General features: G+C 53.9%; 1 protein-coding gene across 2 annotated transcripts; it reads left to right on the top strand.

Annotated features, from left to right (window-relative positions):
• The first annotated feature begins 4,023 nt into the window (after positions 1-4,023).
• On the top strand, positions 4,024-14,392 carry SERPINH1 (serpin family H member 1). Of its 2 annotated transcripts, XM_065944046.1 has the most exons (6): positions 4,075-4,180; positions 5,699-5,742; positions 8,128-8,783; positions 10,264-10,362; positions 10,485-10,717; positions 13,376-14,392. In XM_065944046.1, the coding sequence occupies exons 3-6, from the start codon at positions 8,162-8,164 to the stop codon at positions 13,676-13,678; spliced, it is 1,257 nt and encodes a 418-aa protein (XP_065800118.1). In that variant the 5' UTR covers positions 4,075-4,180; positions 5,699-5,742; positions 8,128-8,161; the 3' UTR covers positions 13,679-14,392. The 2 variants fall into 2 exon arrangements, with proteins under 2 accessions (XP_065800117.1, XP_065800118.1); XM_065944045.1 differs by lacking the exon at positions 5,699-5,742 and having other exon boundaries at positions 4,024-4,180.
• The last annotated feature ends 1,008 nt before the right edge of the window (positions 14,393-15,400 follow it).

The raw sequence follows: 15,400 nt of genomic DNA, 5'->3' as shown, positions 1-15,400 counted from the left end.
AAGTACCCCATGAATGTCACCTCCTTATCCTTTCCCTGCCCCCACAGCCCATCTACCACGGACAAACAATTCAAATCCCAGTTCTAAGTGCAATTTACTATTAAGGGCTTGAACTTAGCCTCAGTTTCCTTGTGTTTAAAACGGAGCCATTAAACTTAACCTGAGAGTATTAAATACGATAATATGAGCAGACTGGGCACCTAACATGTTAGTTTCTGTCCTAGAATTCTATAGGGTGAGGACTGCCTGAATCTAGCCACTGGGGTTAAAGACAGCTGTTTCTGCAATACCTGGTGGAACCGGGCCTGCCTACCTGGAAGACCCAGCTAGAGATGGTGTGGGAGAAGGAGGGCTGAGGCCCAGGGCGTGGGCTCTGGTCTAGATCCACCTCTGAATTGCTGTGTGACCTTGGGCAAATTGCTGGCCTTCTCTGGGGCCCAGTTTTCTTTTTCCTCTCTGTACAATGTGGATGAAGTTGCATTCTACGGTTTTCTACTTCCTCCTGACCACACTGCTTGGTGCCTAGGATTTCCATCTGAGACCCTATCGAGGGTGGGGTGGGGTAGGCAGGCTCCTGCTGGGAGTGGAGACACAGGAGAAACACACACCTGAAATGCTCAAGAGTTTCTCCGCATTTCAGAATCTTTCCTCCTTCGGAAGAGTGCTTTTTCCAGAAAGTGCAGACTGGGAGTGTGGGGGAAGGGCTGCAGTCAGCAAGGCCAGGGCTGGGCTCAGAGCTAAGAATACTGTGGCAAAGGCTCTTGAAACTTTTTTTGCTGATGTTGGAAATTTAAAGGAGCCGTTGCCTTTCTTTCTTCGGGGAGGTTGCAGGGAGGTTGCAGGGAGTCCAGCTACTCAGGCAGACACTTCCCATCACTCACTCACTGGCCATGGTTCATCGTGCACCTTTTCTGGGCATACTCTGTGCTGGGTACCGGGGACTCAGAGGGAGAAGTTTCTGCCCATCCAAAATCACCAATGACATTCAGGGACATTATAGGGTGACAACACAGAGATAATGCAGCAGAATGCCATAGAGGAAGCTTCTGACCTAGTCTGAGCTAAGGTAGAGTCTAATAAGACTGGGAGAGGGTCTCCAGTGCCCCCCCAGGCCTCAGCTTCCCTATCTGTATATGGAGGGCATTGATCCTTTCTACTCTGACCTTCTAAGGTACTGGGCTTATCTAACAGCTTGTGCTTCAGTTTACCCTGCCCCCCAGGTTCAGTCCCTGAGAGTTGTAGCACTCAGCTTCCTCCCTGAGTTCTGGTGAGGCCTCAAAGGGCAAAGAGTTTTGAGGAAAGGTGTAGAGCAAAGGTAAGCTCTGTGGGATCTGGACATCTGGACCTACTGGAAATCAAGGCAAACATCTCCTTTCTATCAGCTTTGATGGACCCTTAGCTGACTGGCTAGGCTTCCTTTATGGCTCAGCTGGTAAAGAATCTGCCTGCAATGTGGGAGACCTGGGTTTGATCCCTGGGTTAGGAAGATCCCCTGGAGAAGGGAAAGGCTACCCACTCCAGTATTCCGGCCTGGAGAATTCCATGGACTGTATAGTCCACGGGGTCGCAAGGAGTCGGCTTTGACTTTCACTTCACTAGCTGACTGGTCAATTACCACCTGAGGTCCAAACTGAGGGTGGGATGGGGGTGGGGTAGAGGGTGGACGAGCCTGGGACCCAGGTGGTTTCCTCAGTTTCCTCGAATAGCAAGGACTCTTCCTTAAAAGCAATACACTGACGAGGCAGGGGGAAGTACATGAAGACCGGGACAGCCAGGTCAAAGATATGGACACCACCCTGAGGCTAAGAGAGTTTGTCAATGATCAGACCTGTCCTAAGAAAAGGATACTGGGCTGCCTACGAGGGAGGTGAGCTCCCAGTTCTTGGAGGAGCCTGGGTGCTTGCCTTTTTGAGATTCTTGTCTTTTGAGGTTCAGAGAGGACTTCTGCCTGGGGCTGCAGACAGGAATCCATGACCTCTAAGATGCCTCATAGTCCAGAGTCCTTAATATTTTTATTCTAAGATTCTTTGTGAATCTTTAAAAATTTTTAAAATTTATTTGGCTGCATTGGGTCTTAGTTGCAGCACGTGGGACCTTCACTGCGTTATGCACAATCTTTCTTGTGGCATAAGGACTCTAGTTGTGCCGGGTGGGCTCAATAGTTGCCGCGAGGAATGAAGGATCTCAGTTTCCTGAACGGGGATCGAATCCTTGTTCCCTGCATCACAAGGTGGGTTCTTAACCACTGGACCACCAGGGAAGTCCCTGACTGTGAGATTTAACATTCTAAGATTCCTTAGATGAATTCAAAAAGATTCCACAGGAATATCATATTCTGTGATGACCACCTTAAGATTCTAGTAATCTCTGATTCTTTGACTTTGATTTGAAGAGACTAAAGCTCTTGGGATCTAAGATTTCCCACAGTCCTTGTAATCAGACTGTGAACATCAGCAGCCTAAGTCAGACTGATAAATTAGTTACCACCACCACCTGGCTGGGGTGACCAGAAAAGGCCCTCCACTCACCTCTGCTGCTGGAGACCTGAATGATTCATCTGCTGGGTGCTGGGCTTCGTTTACTCCCCAAGATCCAGAGATGCACCTGGAAGAAGGAGGATACTCAGCACAGTTTGTTGACTGAATGAATGAATGAATGAGTGAGTGAACTGTCTCTACTCTGTCCCTTCCTCTCCATACTGGGCCCATAGAGTTATCTATGATTTCCCTGTTAAAGATTTGGGGTGGGGGTGTACTAAATAATCTGCCTTCTCAAGTTCCCTACTAAAATACGCATACCCTCCTAAGAGGGCTTCCCAGGTGGTGCTAGTGATAAAGAACCTGCCTGCCAATGTAGGAGGCATAAGAGATGTGGGTTCGATCCCTGGGTTGGGAAGATCCCCTAGAGGAGGGCATTCTCCAGTATTCTTTCCTGGAGAACCTGCATGGACAGAGGAGCCTGGCAGGCTACAGTCCATGGGTCGCATAGAGTGGGACACGATTGAAGTGACTTAGCACGCATGCACGGGCCCTCCTAAGAATATTCATCCCAAGGGCAGGGACTTTGTCCTGTTCTTGGCTGGGTCTTCTGCACCTGGAACAGAAATGAATACCCCAGCTTAGCTCAGAGCTCCAGAGGCTATCAGTTGTGGGAGGGTGGGGGAGAGGAGCTGATAGTGAGACCTGTGGGAGGGGATTCAGATAGGGAGGGGGTAGGGATGACCAAGGAGAGAGAGTCGGAGACAGACAAGGAAAGGAGGCAAGGGATGACAATTCACAAAGGAACTGAGGCCCAGAAAGGAAAGTAACTTCCTTAGGGTCACACAGCATATTACTTAAAGGTCAGCTAGGGTATTCTCCCTGTGCACCCTTCCAGGCCCAGCCAGACCTGGTGTTCCCGAGGTGTCCCCAAGACCTTCCTGGGGGAAGGTCAGGTACACGAACTGGCTGCCACTCTTCCTGTCAAGGTGGTCACTGAGGTTGAGCTCCAAGGTGTTCAGGATAAACTGCAGATGGAGACGGGTGCTGCCTCCCAACCTCTGACCACCTCCCCTGAGAGAAGGTGGCTTGTAGGGGGCCCAATTTCAGTTCGAGAATGGAGGAGTGGATGCACCTGAAGGCAGATCCACTGTCGGGATAAGGGAGCTGGAAGGTGTGAGATCAGGGATAAGCCGGCTTGTGCAAAGAGCCTTGGGGTGTGGCGGCTCCTCTCCAGGGAGTAGGACCCTGAAGCCCCGTGTCTGAGCGATCCGAACTCCCACTAGGGAGCCCCGTGTCCCCTTCATCTAAGCGGTCCGAACTCAAGAGTCTCAACTAAGTGAAGGATGCCCGCTCGCTCCGCAGTCGTGCGGGCCCCGGGGCGCCCAGCACGGAGCTCGCGGGCGCTGCGATCGCGTCCGATAAGCAGGGCAGTAGGACCCAGGGGCCGGGTGACTGCCTGCAGAAGGAGGGGGCGGAAGCCGGGGTGGTTTGGGGGAGGTCTCTGGCTTTTTTTGGCGAGGCAGGGGCGCCCTCCGGAAGCTTTTCCAACTTTCCAGAAGTTTCTCGGGACGGGCGGGAGGTGGGGTGGGGGAACGCCATATATAGATCTGGAGCGCGGGGGCGCGGCGGAGAGTGGAATCCGTTCGCGGCTCCAGTGTGACACTGTGACTGCGGTCCCGGCGCCAGCCTAGCCCGGCCAGGTGAGGGGCGGGGGCGGCCGGGGGGAGCGGGGGGAGTTTCTTAGGGGGGCTCAAGGGAATGAGAGGGGAGAGGCGCCCGGGCGAAGGTTTCAGGGCCAACCAGAGCCACAGACTGAGCCCGCAGACTGGAGTCCCTGGAACTTTTGGGGGCAGCTGGAGAGTTGGAGATGGGAGACTAGCTGGCGACGGCAGAGAGAGCCTGAGGCCCACCGCAGAGATGGAGGCGGGATGGGCAGTCGGGACACTCAGAGGGCCCGGGGAAAGTGCAGGGTTTCCCCAGAAGTGTGGGGCTGGAGTGGTGGTGGCCAGGAGGGAACAGGGAGGCTGGGGGCCACGATGCTGAGGCTCCTCTCTCTGCAGGGCAAGGAGGGAGGATCCGGTCTGCAGTCCCTTCCAGCAAGAACAGGGAGGCCAGGCTGGTTTGCATGTCCCTGTGCCTCTAGTTGTGGGTTGAGGCCCAAGGGCCAGTGGACCAGCCTCCTCACAGGCTTGATGGGGGGCATCTGAGCCTTCTGAGGAAGGGTAGCGGGGAGAGGAGGTGAAACAACCTTGCCTTTTCCTGGGGGCTGTCTTGGCGTTTGGGGTCCCCACGGTTTGGGAGGAGTCACCCACCGCGGCTCCATTGCTGATCAGCAGCCTGTATGCGTAGGTGATGGCAACTAAAAGAAAAAGAGGGACTTGGCCAGCACCAGTCTCCCCCACCTCCCTCCAAAAAGAGGCTGAGGAGGTGACCAGGTCTGCATCCCCCCAGAGAAGGGAGGGTGGCCGGGGGTGGAGGGGTCTCCCTGGAACGCTTTTGGTCGCCTGCTCTAATCCTGTCCGCCGCCACCTGGTTCCTGGCGTCAGTGCAGCGTTAAGGTTACTTCAGGGGCCGGGGTTCCCTGCCCCCAGCTTAGGGACATTCCTGAGGTGACTGGAGTGGAGAGAGAAGAATGAAGCCGGCTTCCAGCATGGCCAGAAAGCCTGGCCCCGCCTCTTCCAGGGTTTCCTGCTGGTCCCCCTGGTCTGCAGGGCCCGGATGGAGGCCGCAGGAAAATCTGGGGGCTTTGGTTCTCTGGAAGTCTCTGGCTGGGACCACACCCTCCTGCCCTCAGACAGTTCATCTGCCCATCCCCCCTTCCTGAGGCCTCCTGGTCCCCTCCTTTTGTCTCTGGGCACTGGGATTCCCAGCAGAAATGTTTTTTTTAAAACTGGCTGTAACTGGACACTGAATCCAGCCCTCTGGAGGGGCTCTGTGGGAGCTTCTGGGAGGAGGGAGCCCTATGCTAGGAAGCCCGGCCCCCACAGATCCTTGAGGCACGGAGGTGGCTCCCTGTCCCTCTCTGGCCTTAGTTTCTCCCACTGTGCAGTGCTGTGGATGACCTCTGAGGTTGTAGGTCTGGAGTTGGTTGTGGCTTCCTTCTGTCAGAGGCAGAGTAGATGGGGGTCCCTTAGCGGGGCTGGGCCTTCCAGGCCAGTCCTCAACCACCACCCAGCTCTGCCCTACCCCGTCCTCCTCACTCTTCTGCTTTCTTTCAGAATGAAAAAGGCAGGCCTTGACCTCCCCCTGAGGCAGTTTCAAGGTACTTTAGACCTCCTCAAGTGCTTTCTGGTGCTCCCACCCCTCCCCCAATCTGCTTCCCTTCCCTCTACTTAAAAAACCTGGAATCCAGTCTCCTTCCGGCTAGCTGTGGGCACAGGCCTTGGTTCTGTGATTGTATATTTTTCTTCGTGGGACCATAAATCATCTAACCTTGGCCTCAGGGCTGGGATTTTTCTGTGGCAACAGGGGCTGGGCTGTGGGAGACTGGCTTGCTTGCAGTGACTTGCCTTCCTCCGTTCCTGCCACTGGGTTAACAGCCCTTCACCCTCCCTACACGTCTCCCTGCAGTCTCCCTGCAGAGTCTGATGTTGCAGGGTTCGAAGCTAGGGCCAGAAAGGCTCCGTGGCACCCCCCCCCCCCCCCCGCCCTGGGACCTGAACCCAGGCCTCCGGCTTCCCGGGCTGGAAGCCCCCCTCTGCAGGCGGGTGGGGATAATTCAGTTTCCAGCCTGCCACGTCACCCGGAGCCGGCAGTAGGAACAGGAGCGCAGCTATGTGGCTGCCTGAGGAATCCCAAACTAGTCATTTGGAGCTTTCTTGAAAAGCCCCTCCCAGCCCTTTGAGGTTCTGGTTGGCTGGGGCTGGGGGTGGGGGCTGTCAAGATAGTGCCTGCCACGTGGCAGGACTGTGAACTGGGCTCCTAGATTATCTCTCCGGGGGATGCTGGTGACCTCTGCAGAGGTCCAAGCTCTGGCATCCGCTGTTTGGACTAAAGGCGGCCTTTGAATAGGATGACTGTATGTCTGTTGTCCTGGCATAATAATTAGTAATATTCCCATTTTACTCTCTTAAGTGTCCAAGTGTCCTTAGTTGTACAATAATTATATAGGCCCTCTGCCTTTGAGGCTCCAGGCCTGGTGGGAGGAAGGTGACCTGGGCCCAGAGATATTCTTTAGGGTAAAACTATCTTACCTCTGCAATCCCTACTTTAGGCTACAGTTCTCTTTGGTACCTTCCAGGCAGTTGTGGGTCTCGGTGGCCTTCCCTCCTTCCCGAATACTGAGGGTCGTTCCCCAGGATTCTGAGTTTCCCACCTTGAGGACCACAAGTTGGGATCTGCCAGTGCAGTGGGATCCCAGCTTCTAGCACAGTTCCTTCCAGCCCTTTTCTTTGCCCTGTCATCTCGTCTTGCTTCGTGCTGCCTGAAGGAGAGGAGGAAGTGACCTCAAAGCGGGGCGAGTATGGAAATAAGTCCATGTGGAGAGACTGTCCTGATGGAAGGCCCCAGAGAGGGGAGAGGGGCTTGTCGTAGGGGACACTGACAACTGGGGTTTGAGGATGGCAGTCCTGAAGCCACAGTGTAGATGGGCATGTGTGGCGATCACTGCCGGGTGGGAATGGGAGGGCAGAATGGAATCTGAGGTGGCCCCTGCTTCCTGGGAGACTGCACACACATCTGGCCACCAGCCTCTGGTGAACGGGAGGGGGTGTCAATGTTCCTTTGAGCTGTAATGTGCCCTGTCCCTTAATATCCTTCCTCTCAGGAAACCTACCCCACCTCCTATCCCCCTCCTGCTTTTGTCCTGGGGATTTCCCATCCGCTTGAGGGGTGGTGGGCAGGCACGTCCTGCCAAGACAGAGGACTGGGCATTGGAGACCAAGACCCTTAGAACTTGGAAAATGGGAGCCCGAGACTCAGTGAGGGGTGGACACACACACACATGCACACTTTCAGACTGAAGGTCACCCTTGGGGCAAGGAGTAGAGCATCGGGGCTCTCTTATTTAATCAGTGAACCTACCGGTGACTCATTAACATCCCAGCGCAGCAGGGAAGGCATGGGGGGGGAACACTGCACTTCCCACCCGACATTCTCTGTCCAGGCCCCTGAGTTTCATATGGACCCTCAGCTTGTCTGCCACTTTCCCCCGCCCACTGGAAAAGGGCCCCAGGGTTGTTAGAGATTTGAGCTAACCTTCAGCAAACTGAAGAGCCCAGGTTTGGCCAAGCGGCCCTGGTTTCTGTTCATTCAGGAATAGCTTAGGCCTGTTGTGTGCTGGGCACAAGGGACTATAAAGGGAAGCCAGTGTTTCCTGCCCTCCTGGAGGACGCAGACCTCCAGGTCTGTGATGGAAACAATATGTAACAGACACATGAGTGTAAATGTTAAGTTCAGTGTAAGAAATAAATAGGGCTGAGGTAGCTATTTGCTTGCTTTAGATGAGGAGTCAAAGAAGGCCTCTGAGAGAGTGGGCAGATGGAGAGCCCCAATTTGGGCAATCTGGACTTAGGTCTGGGCTTCCCAGAGCTCTGGACCCTCCTGCTCCCATCTCCAGGGGACTTGGCTGCAGCCAGAAGGGTGGGGATTGGTGCAGGGGAAGAACAACTGGGGCTTCAGGGGTGCCCTCTCTCTGCCACCCTCATAGGTCCTCCTCGGTGCTCACAACCCACCTCCCAGCCATGCGTGCCCTCCTGCTCATCAGCACCATCTGCCTCCTGGCCAGGGCCCTGGCCGCTGAGGTGAAGAAACCTGCGGCTGCAGCAGCTCCGGGCACCGCGGAGAAGCTGAGCCCCAAGGCGGCCACGCTGGCTGAGCGCAGCGCCGGCCTGGCCTTCAGCCTATACCAGGCCATGGCCAAGGACCAGGCGGTGGAGAACATCCTGCTGTCACCCGTGGTGGTGGCCTCGTCCCTGGGGCTAGTGTCGCTGGGCGGCAAGGCGGCCACGGCGTCGCAGGCCAAGGCGGTGCTGAGCGCCGAGCAGCTGCGCGACGATGAGGTGCACGCGGGTCTGGGCGAGCTGCTGCGCTCGCTCAGCAACAGCACGGCGCGCAACGTCACCTGGAAGCTGGGCAGCCGCCTGTACGGGCCCAGCTCCGTGAGCTTCGCAGAGGACTTCGTGCGTAGCAGCAAGCAGCACTACAACTGTGAGCACTCCAAGATCAACTTCCGCGACAAGCGCAGCGCCCTGCAGTCCATCAACGAGTGGGCGGCGCAGACCACCGACGGCAAGCTGCCCGAGGTCACCAAGGACGTGGAGCGCACCGATGGCGCGCTGCTGGTCAATGCCATGTTCTTCAAGCGTGAGTCCGGTGGGGCGGGGCGGGGTTTCCTCTCCCCGAGGCCCCGCCCCCAGTGAGTCTGATCAATCAGTATTTCCGTGCCAAGCACCAGTCCTCATTAACAACTAACAACCCGTGGACGTGGAGGGAGTCAGTTACAGAACTCTTTATATATGACGAACTAAGTTTAGCGAGGTGTAGTGTTGTGTCTGGGGCTTCCCTGGTAGCCCAGCTGATAAAGAATTTGCCTGTAGTGCAGGAGACCTCCTTTAGGTTACTGGCTCAGGAAGATCCCCTGGAGAAGGGATAGGCTACCCATTCCAGTATTCTTGGGCTTTTGTGGTGGTTCAGATGGTAAAGAACAATGCAAGAGACCTGGATTCGATCTCTAGGTCAGGAAGATCCCTTGGAGGAGGGCATGGCGACCCACTCCAGTATTCTTGTCTGGAGAATCCTGGTGGACACAGGAGCCTGGCAGGCTACAGTCCATGGGGTCGCAGAGTCAGACACGACTGAGCGACTAAGCACAGCACAGTGTTGTATCTAAAGGAATGGGACACAGATCCAAGCCCAGCCGAAGGACTCCACAGCATGTGTTTCATCACATCAGAGTGCTGTTGATTGTCTTGGACTTAAATGCAGTAATCATTTCTAATGCCTCAGTAATGAGCTGGCTCCACACCTGTGATCATGCCTAATGCTCAAAGCAACTTTGAGGGTAGGAGGTGTTACCTCCATTTCATAGGTGAGAAAACAGGCTCAGCTAGGAGGAGAGAACCCATATCCAGGTGCATCTTGAATTGAAGATTTGATTCGGGCTTAATGTGTACTTCTGAGTACCTATATGGATAGCACTGTACTCTCACAGGCTGCTATGAGGATGAGGTGCCCCTGTTTGACAAATGAGGGGACTGAGATAGGAGCGGTGAAAGGTCTTGCAGCCTGCTGGTGATTGAGACTGAATTTGAACACAGGTCTGGATGTGACGTAGGTCAGGACTTAGGCCACTGTCACATACGCAAGGCTTTTGGGGTCATGTTTTTTGGTCACAGGGACAGGACTTGCAGACAAGAATTAAAGGCAGTCTTGGGGCATTCTCTGCTTTGGCCACAAACCTCAGCTGGCAGGGGGTGTGGAGAGTCTAGCTCAGCACATGTTGCCCAAATGCCTTGCAGGGGTCAGGGCCGAGGTGGACATGGCAGTGGCTGAACTGAGCGTCCTCCTTTTGATTGTATTTCCTGTCATGTGGAAACTGCTAGGCCCTGACTATATGTTGAGAGCCATGTCTTCAGGCAGCAAGTCCCCGTTCCTAAAGCAGGAAAATGTACTCTAGGGGACTGGGTGTTCAGCGGGGAGGTGGGCTGCAGCCGAGCCCCAAAGACTGGAACGGAGGCCTGTGGCAGGACTAAATCTTCTAGGATATTCAGTTGGGAGAGTGTCTTAACAGGGTAAGGGAAGTGGCGCATCTATTTCTGATCTTGTGTTCTGCTTCCTGCTGCAGCGCACTGGGACGAGAGATTCCACCACAAGATGGTGGACAACCGAGGCTTCATGGTGACCCGTTCCTATACCGTGGGTGTCACCATGATGCACCGGACAGGTAGGTGCCTTGCAGAGTAGGGTAGGGCGGGCGGGTGGGCAATGTGGGGGCCAGAGGGTGCTTAGGGCCTGGCCCGCCTTCCCCCCACAGCATGCGCAATACCCTTTTTGCTTTTCTCCCAGGTCTCTACAACTACTATGATGACGAGAAGGAGAAGCTGCAGATGGTGGAGATGCCGCTGGCGCACAAGCTGTCCAGCCTCATCATCATCATGCCCCACCACGTGGAGCCCCTTGAGCGCCTGGAAAAGCTGCTGACCAAAGAGCAGCTGAAGGTCTGGATGGGCAAGATGCAGAAGAAGGCTGTGGCCATCTCCCTGCCCAAGGGAGTGGTTGAGGTGACCCACGACCTGCAGGTGAGGGGAGTCCCAACTCAGGGGCCTGCAGGGCTTAGAGTTTTGGGGTGGGGGGTCTCTCGCCAGCTCAATGGGTCTGTCCTGAGCCCCTCTGGGGGTCCAGGCAGTACTGGCCTATGCTGAGGGAGGTGGGCATGTTCCCTGCCTTTGGGAAGATGGTGACAACATCAATACCTAAGTATAATTGAGCACCTGCTGTATGCCAGGCATACTTCCTAAGCACTGTGTATGTATGAAATTCTTAATCCTCAACACTGTATTAGATAGGACGATCAGCCTTATCTTACAGATGAGGAAAGTGAGGCTCAGAAAAGTTAAATAACTTATCCAGAGTTATACAAAACTCAGACATTTAACACCAAGCCATGTCCTTAATCTTATGTTGTGCTGCCTCTCGGCACAAGGTACAGGCATACCTCATTTTATCATACTTTGCTTTATTGCATTTTTTTTAACCAATTTTTGAAGATTTATGGTAACCCTATATCAAGCAAGTCTGGCGCCACTTTTCCAACAACGTTTGCTCACTGCATGTCTCTGGGTTCCATTTTGGTAATTCTAGCAATATTTTAAACCCTCCACCAGCAAAAGATTACAGCTCCCTAAAGACTCAGATGATGGTTAGCATTTTTAGCAATAAAAATTTTTAATTAAGGTACATACATTGTTTTAAGAGATAATGTTGTTACAGACTTAATAGGCTACAGTATAGTGTAAACATAACATTTATATACATCGGGAAAGCAAAAAATTTGTGTGACTCACTTTATTGCAATATTCACTTTATTGTGGTGGTCTGGAACCGAACCCGCAATATCTCTAGGGTATGCCTGGATACACTATTCAAGCTGGTGGATTGTTCCCCTTGCACTAGTAAGACTAATAATAGCTTTCAGCTCTGAATCACTTGGCTGGAAACTTAACCAACCTGCTCAGCATCATTTCCCCCTCATGACCACCCTGGGTGATGGGCTGAAGCTCAGAGAGAAGCAGTGACTTGCTAAGGTTACCCTGGCTAGTAAGTGCTGGGGCTACAGTTAGTTCTCAGGTGAAAACTTGCGAGAGATTTTTTTTTCTTTGTTCAAAAGGGAAAAATTTCATCTCATTTCTCCCTTGGGTTCCAGAAATGGTTCTGTAGGTGATCCCTTGCCTGCAGAATTGATTAAGACTTGCAGCTGAGGGAGTGTGGAGGAGAAAGCTTGAGCTGAAATGGGGCTTAGACTCCAAGCTGGAGACGGTGGAACTTGTGTAGTCTGTGCAGTAGACAGTGCGAGGTTTCCAGAGAGAAGCCACACCCGTCTCCCTCTGGGCTTGTCCTGACACTCCCCCAGCCTGTTCTGCAGTTGCCATCACCTGACTCTCCTTCTTTCTCCCGTGTTTTTCTGGCACCGTGGGTGGACATGTTATCTACTACCCTACAGTAGATTGAGGTGGAGATTTCCAAGTGGGTGATTTGTGCAAAGTCATGGGGACTGGAATAGCTGGGCCTCGAATGCCTGTCTCAGGACACCCGGACTCTCAGGCCCCTAGGTCTCAGGCCGGTTTGGCCATGCTGGGGAAGTGCACTGTCCTCCAGAAGCTTGGGCCCTGAGGGGTGCTGTTCACTCAGCCAACAGTTCTTTACCACTGCCTCTTCTGCACTAAGAGCGGGGTGAGCCCTGAACATGGGCCCTGTCTTGAGAGACCACTGATCCAGGTGGGAGAGACAGACAGGACCACACACTTGATAGAGGGAGGCCAGGGGTGTGAGGCTCCAGTCTTGTGGGGCCTGGAAGGCTCCCCAGAAGACGTGGTGTCTAAAGGGCCCTACAGAGACAGGGTAGACACAGAGATGCTATTGAGGAGGCAGTTTCAGGGGAGCTGTTGAATGGAGAGCAGAGTGGTACGTGCTAGGGGGTGAAACTGCGATGCAAGCACAGTTCCCAGGAAAGAGCTTGTCCTTGGCTGCCAGTGGCTGTGCAGAGCCTTGGAAAGAGAGAAGATAGAGAGAGAGTGTGTGTGTGTTTTAACTTTTGAAATACTATGGAAATAAATAAAAATATATTAAAAATAGATTAATGTAAGGAACCCTCATGTATCCATCACCCAACATCAACCATCACACCCAGTCCTCCCCTATCAGATTATTTTGAAGCAAATCCCAGCCTTTATATCACTCTGGAAAGGATTTAAGCCCCAGAGTGATGTGGTCAGAGCTGTCCTTAGGTCAGTCTTTTTCAAATGTTAGTGTGTCAAGAATTGCCTGGAGAGTTGGTTAAGAAAGGTTCCTGGTCCACCTGCAGACACTGTGATTCAGAGGCTCTGGGCTGGATCAGGAAACGTGCATTTCATATAAGCCCCGAGGGGAGGCCGATGCTGGCTGTCTGCCACTCATACCATGGGTCAAGATTGCTGGGCGGGGCCAGGCATATATTCTGCCTGTTTCCCCTGTGTCTTGGTTTCCTCATCTGTGAAGTGGTGATTGGAAGCTCTTGCAGGGCTGTCATGAATTAGGAAAGTGGTTTGCAGTTTCCACACCATGGCTGGCATGTGGAAGGTGGCCAGGGAATGGTAACTTCTGCTCAGAGGAGAGAAGAAACAGTGGGTGGTGTGGGTGGAGGGTAAGGGTCTAGGAACTTTGCCTACCATGGCCTCACTATCATCCACCTGGTTCTTCAGAAACACTTGGCTGGGCTGGGTCTGACTGAGGCCATCGACAAGAACAAGGCAGACCTGTCTCGCATGTCGGGCAAGAAGGACCTGTACCTGGCCAGCGTGTTCCACGCCACTGCCTTCGAGTGGGACACGGATGGCAACCCCTTCGACCAGGACATCTACGGGCGTGAGGAGCTGCGCAGCCCCAAGCTCTTCTACGCCGACCACCCCTTCATCTTCCTGGTTCGAGACACCCAGAGTGGCTCCCTGCTGTTCATCGGGCGCCTGGTCCGGCCCAAGGGCGACAAGATGCGAGACGAGTTGTAGGGCCCCAGGGTGGGTGTGGGGTGGCAGGGGGCAGCGGGAGGCTCCTGAGACACATGGGTGCTATGGGGGTGGGGGAGCTGAGGTATCGACCTTGGACAGTCTGTGGGGTGGGGGTGGGAAAACAGGGGGCTTCCTGTGTGTCTGAGCAGTCCTTCCCGGCCTGGATTCACTCTGCTTGGACACGGTCCCCCAGGTGTCAGGGTGCTGAGCCCAGAGACCCCATGTCCCGTGGGAGCTGGGCAGTAGTCGTCGAGCCCCGTTCTCAGTCCTGGGATCCAGCCTGCCTCAGTCAGTGTTCATATTTATAGCCCAGTGCTTTCTCATCTGTGAGATGGAATTGAGCTGGGGGTTCAACCAAGCCCTCATGGAGTGGGGGCCCTCTTCCTGATATGACCACCACCTCAGCCCCCTCCCCAGCTCTCTCCCCATCTTCTAACTTCCCTCATCTATAAAACTAGGTGCTGCATCCCCTGGGACAGGTACTCCCCCAGTGAGTCTGACCCCAGAGAAGGGGTTGAGAAATAGCTCATGGAGGGGGGTGGGTTTGGGCAGACTCTGGTCAGGCATCATGGGGATGAACATTGTTTTTTTCCCTTTTATACATTTTCAAAAATGGGGAGGAAAGTGGGGAAATGAGCCTTTGTTGCTGTCAACCAAGAACTTATTTGTACAATTGTGTTTTTTTTTTTTTTCAATAAAATTTTTTCAGTGAAATTTTGTTGGCTCATGGATGACTGGATCAGAGGTTACCATGTCATTCTTCCCTGGGGACAAGGGCTCCTTCTATTAAGCCCTGTTTGCTACTAATAGTCCTTGTCAGGCCCCCAGATCCTGGCAGATAACTGGAGATAATACTGTGTGGCAAGCCCACTGTGTGCTGACTCTGGGGACTGTGGCTCTGGCTGCCCTGGAGAGGTGGAGGCTGCAGGGCCGGAATGACAGCACTGGTCCTGGAGCCCAGGGCTTTGCTGTCCTGCTGGCCTCAGGATCCCAGTCTTCGGCCCCCGAGGCTTTCCTTTGAATCTGACCTCATCCACATCCAGGGACAGAGGGCACAAGCTCAGGCTGCCTGGCTGGGCAGGACTTTTGAAGGAGCTTGTGGGGTCCTTTGCTGTGTACTTGGGTTTGGAGCAGGAGCCAGGAGAGTCCCGAAACACTCTTCACATTGGTTACCTCTTGTGAGCCTTGGGGCTCCTGGCATCATGGCTTAGGGAAGGACAGGGCAAGTGGGATGCACAGGACAGAATACCAGTGGGCAACGAGGCAGAGGAACAGAGGAAACTGGATTCATGGCCCATCTCTGCTGCTTGCTGGCTGTGTGTCGTTGGGCAGTTTACTACCTCTCTCTGGGCACCTCTCCGGCTTTCTTTGCCAACAATTCTGCCCTGGGTGGTGTTGGTCTCAAAAGGGAGTCCCTGCCTGACTGGGCAACCTAGGTGGAGTCCTCCAAGAAGTGAATGGGCTGCAGAAGGGCCAGCCGATTCATTCGCACTATTACCACAATGCCACGGCTATTCGGAGCTCCAGGGCTGTTCTGTGTTGTGGACTCAGTAAATCAGATCTCTGCCCTCAAAAGGTTTCATCTAGAAGTGGAGACGTAGAGACAGTGACAAGCACGCTCAGTACTCAACGGTGTTCCACACATGCCACGCTTATTCTCCTGCGTCAGGGCCTTTGCACTGGTTGTTCCTTCTGGAAAATGATTCTTCTGGATCTTTGTGA

The sequence above is a fragment of the Muntiacus reevesi genome, chromosome 9 (assembly GCF_963930625.1).
Source record: "Muntiacus reevesi chromosome 9, mMunRee1.1, whole genome shotgun sequence".
Taxonomy (NCBI): Eukaryota; Metazoa; Chordata; class Mammalia; order Artiodactyla; family Cervidae; genus Muntiacus; species Muntiacus reevesi.
The sequence above is the reverse complement of the archived record's forward strand: the minus strand, read 5'-3'. Positions and strand labels throughout refer to the sequence as shown.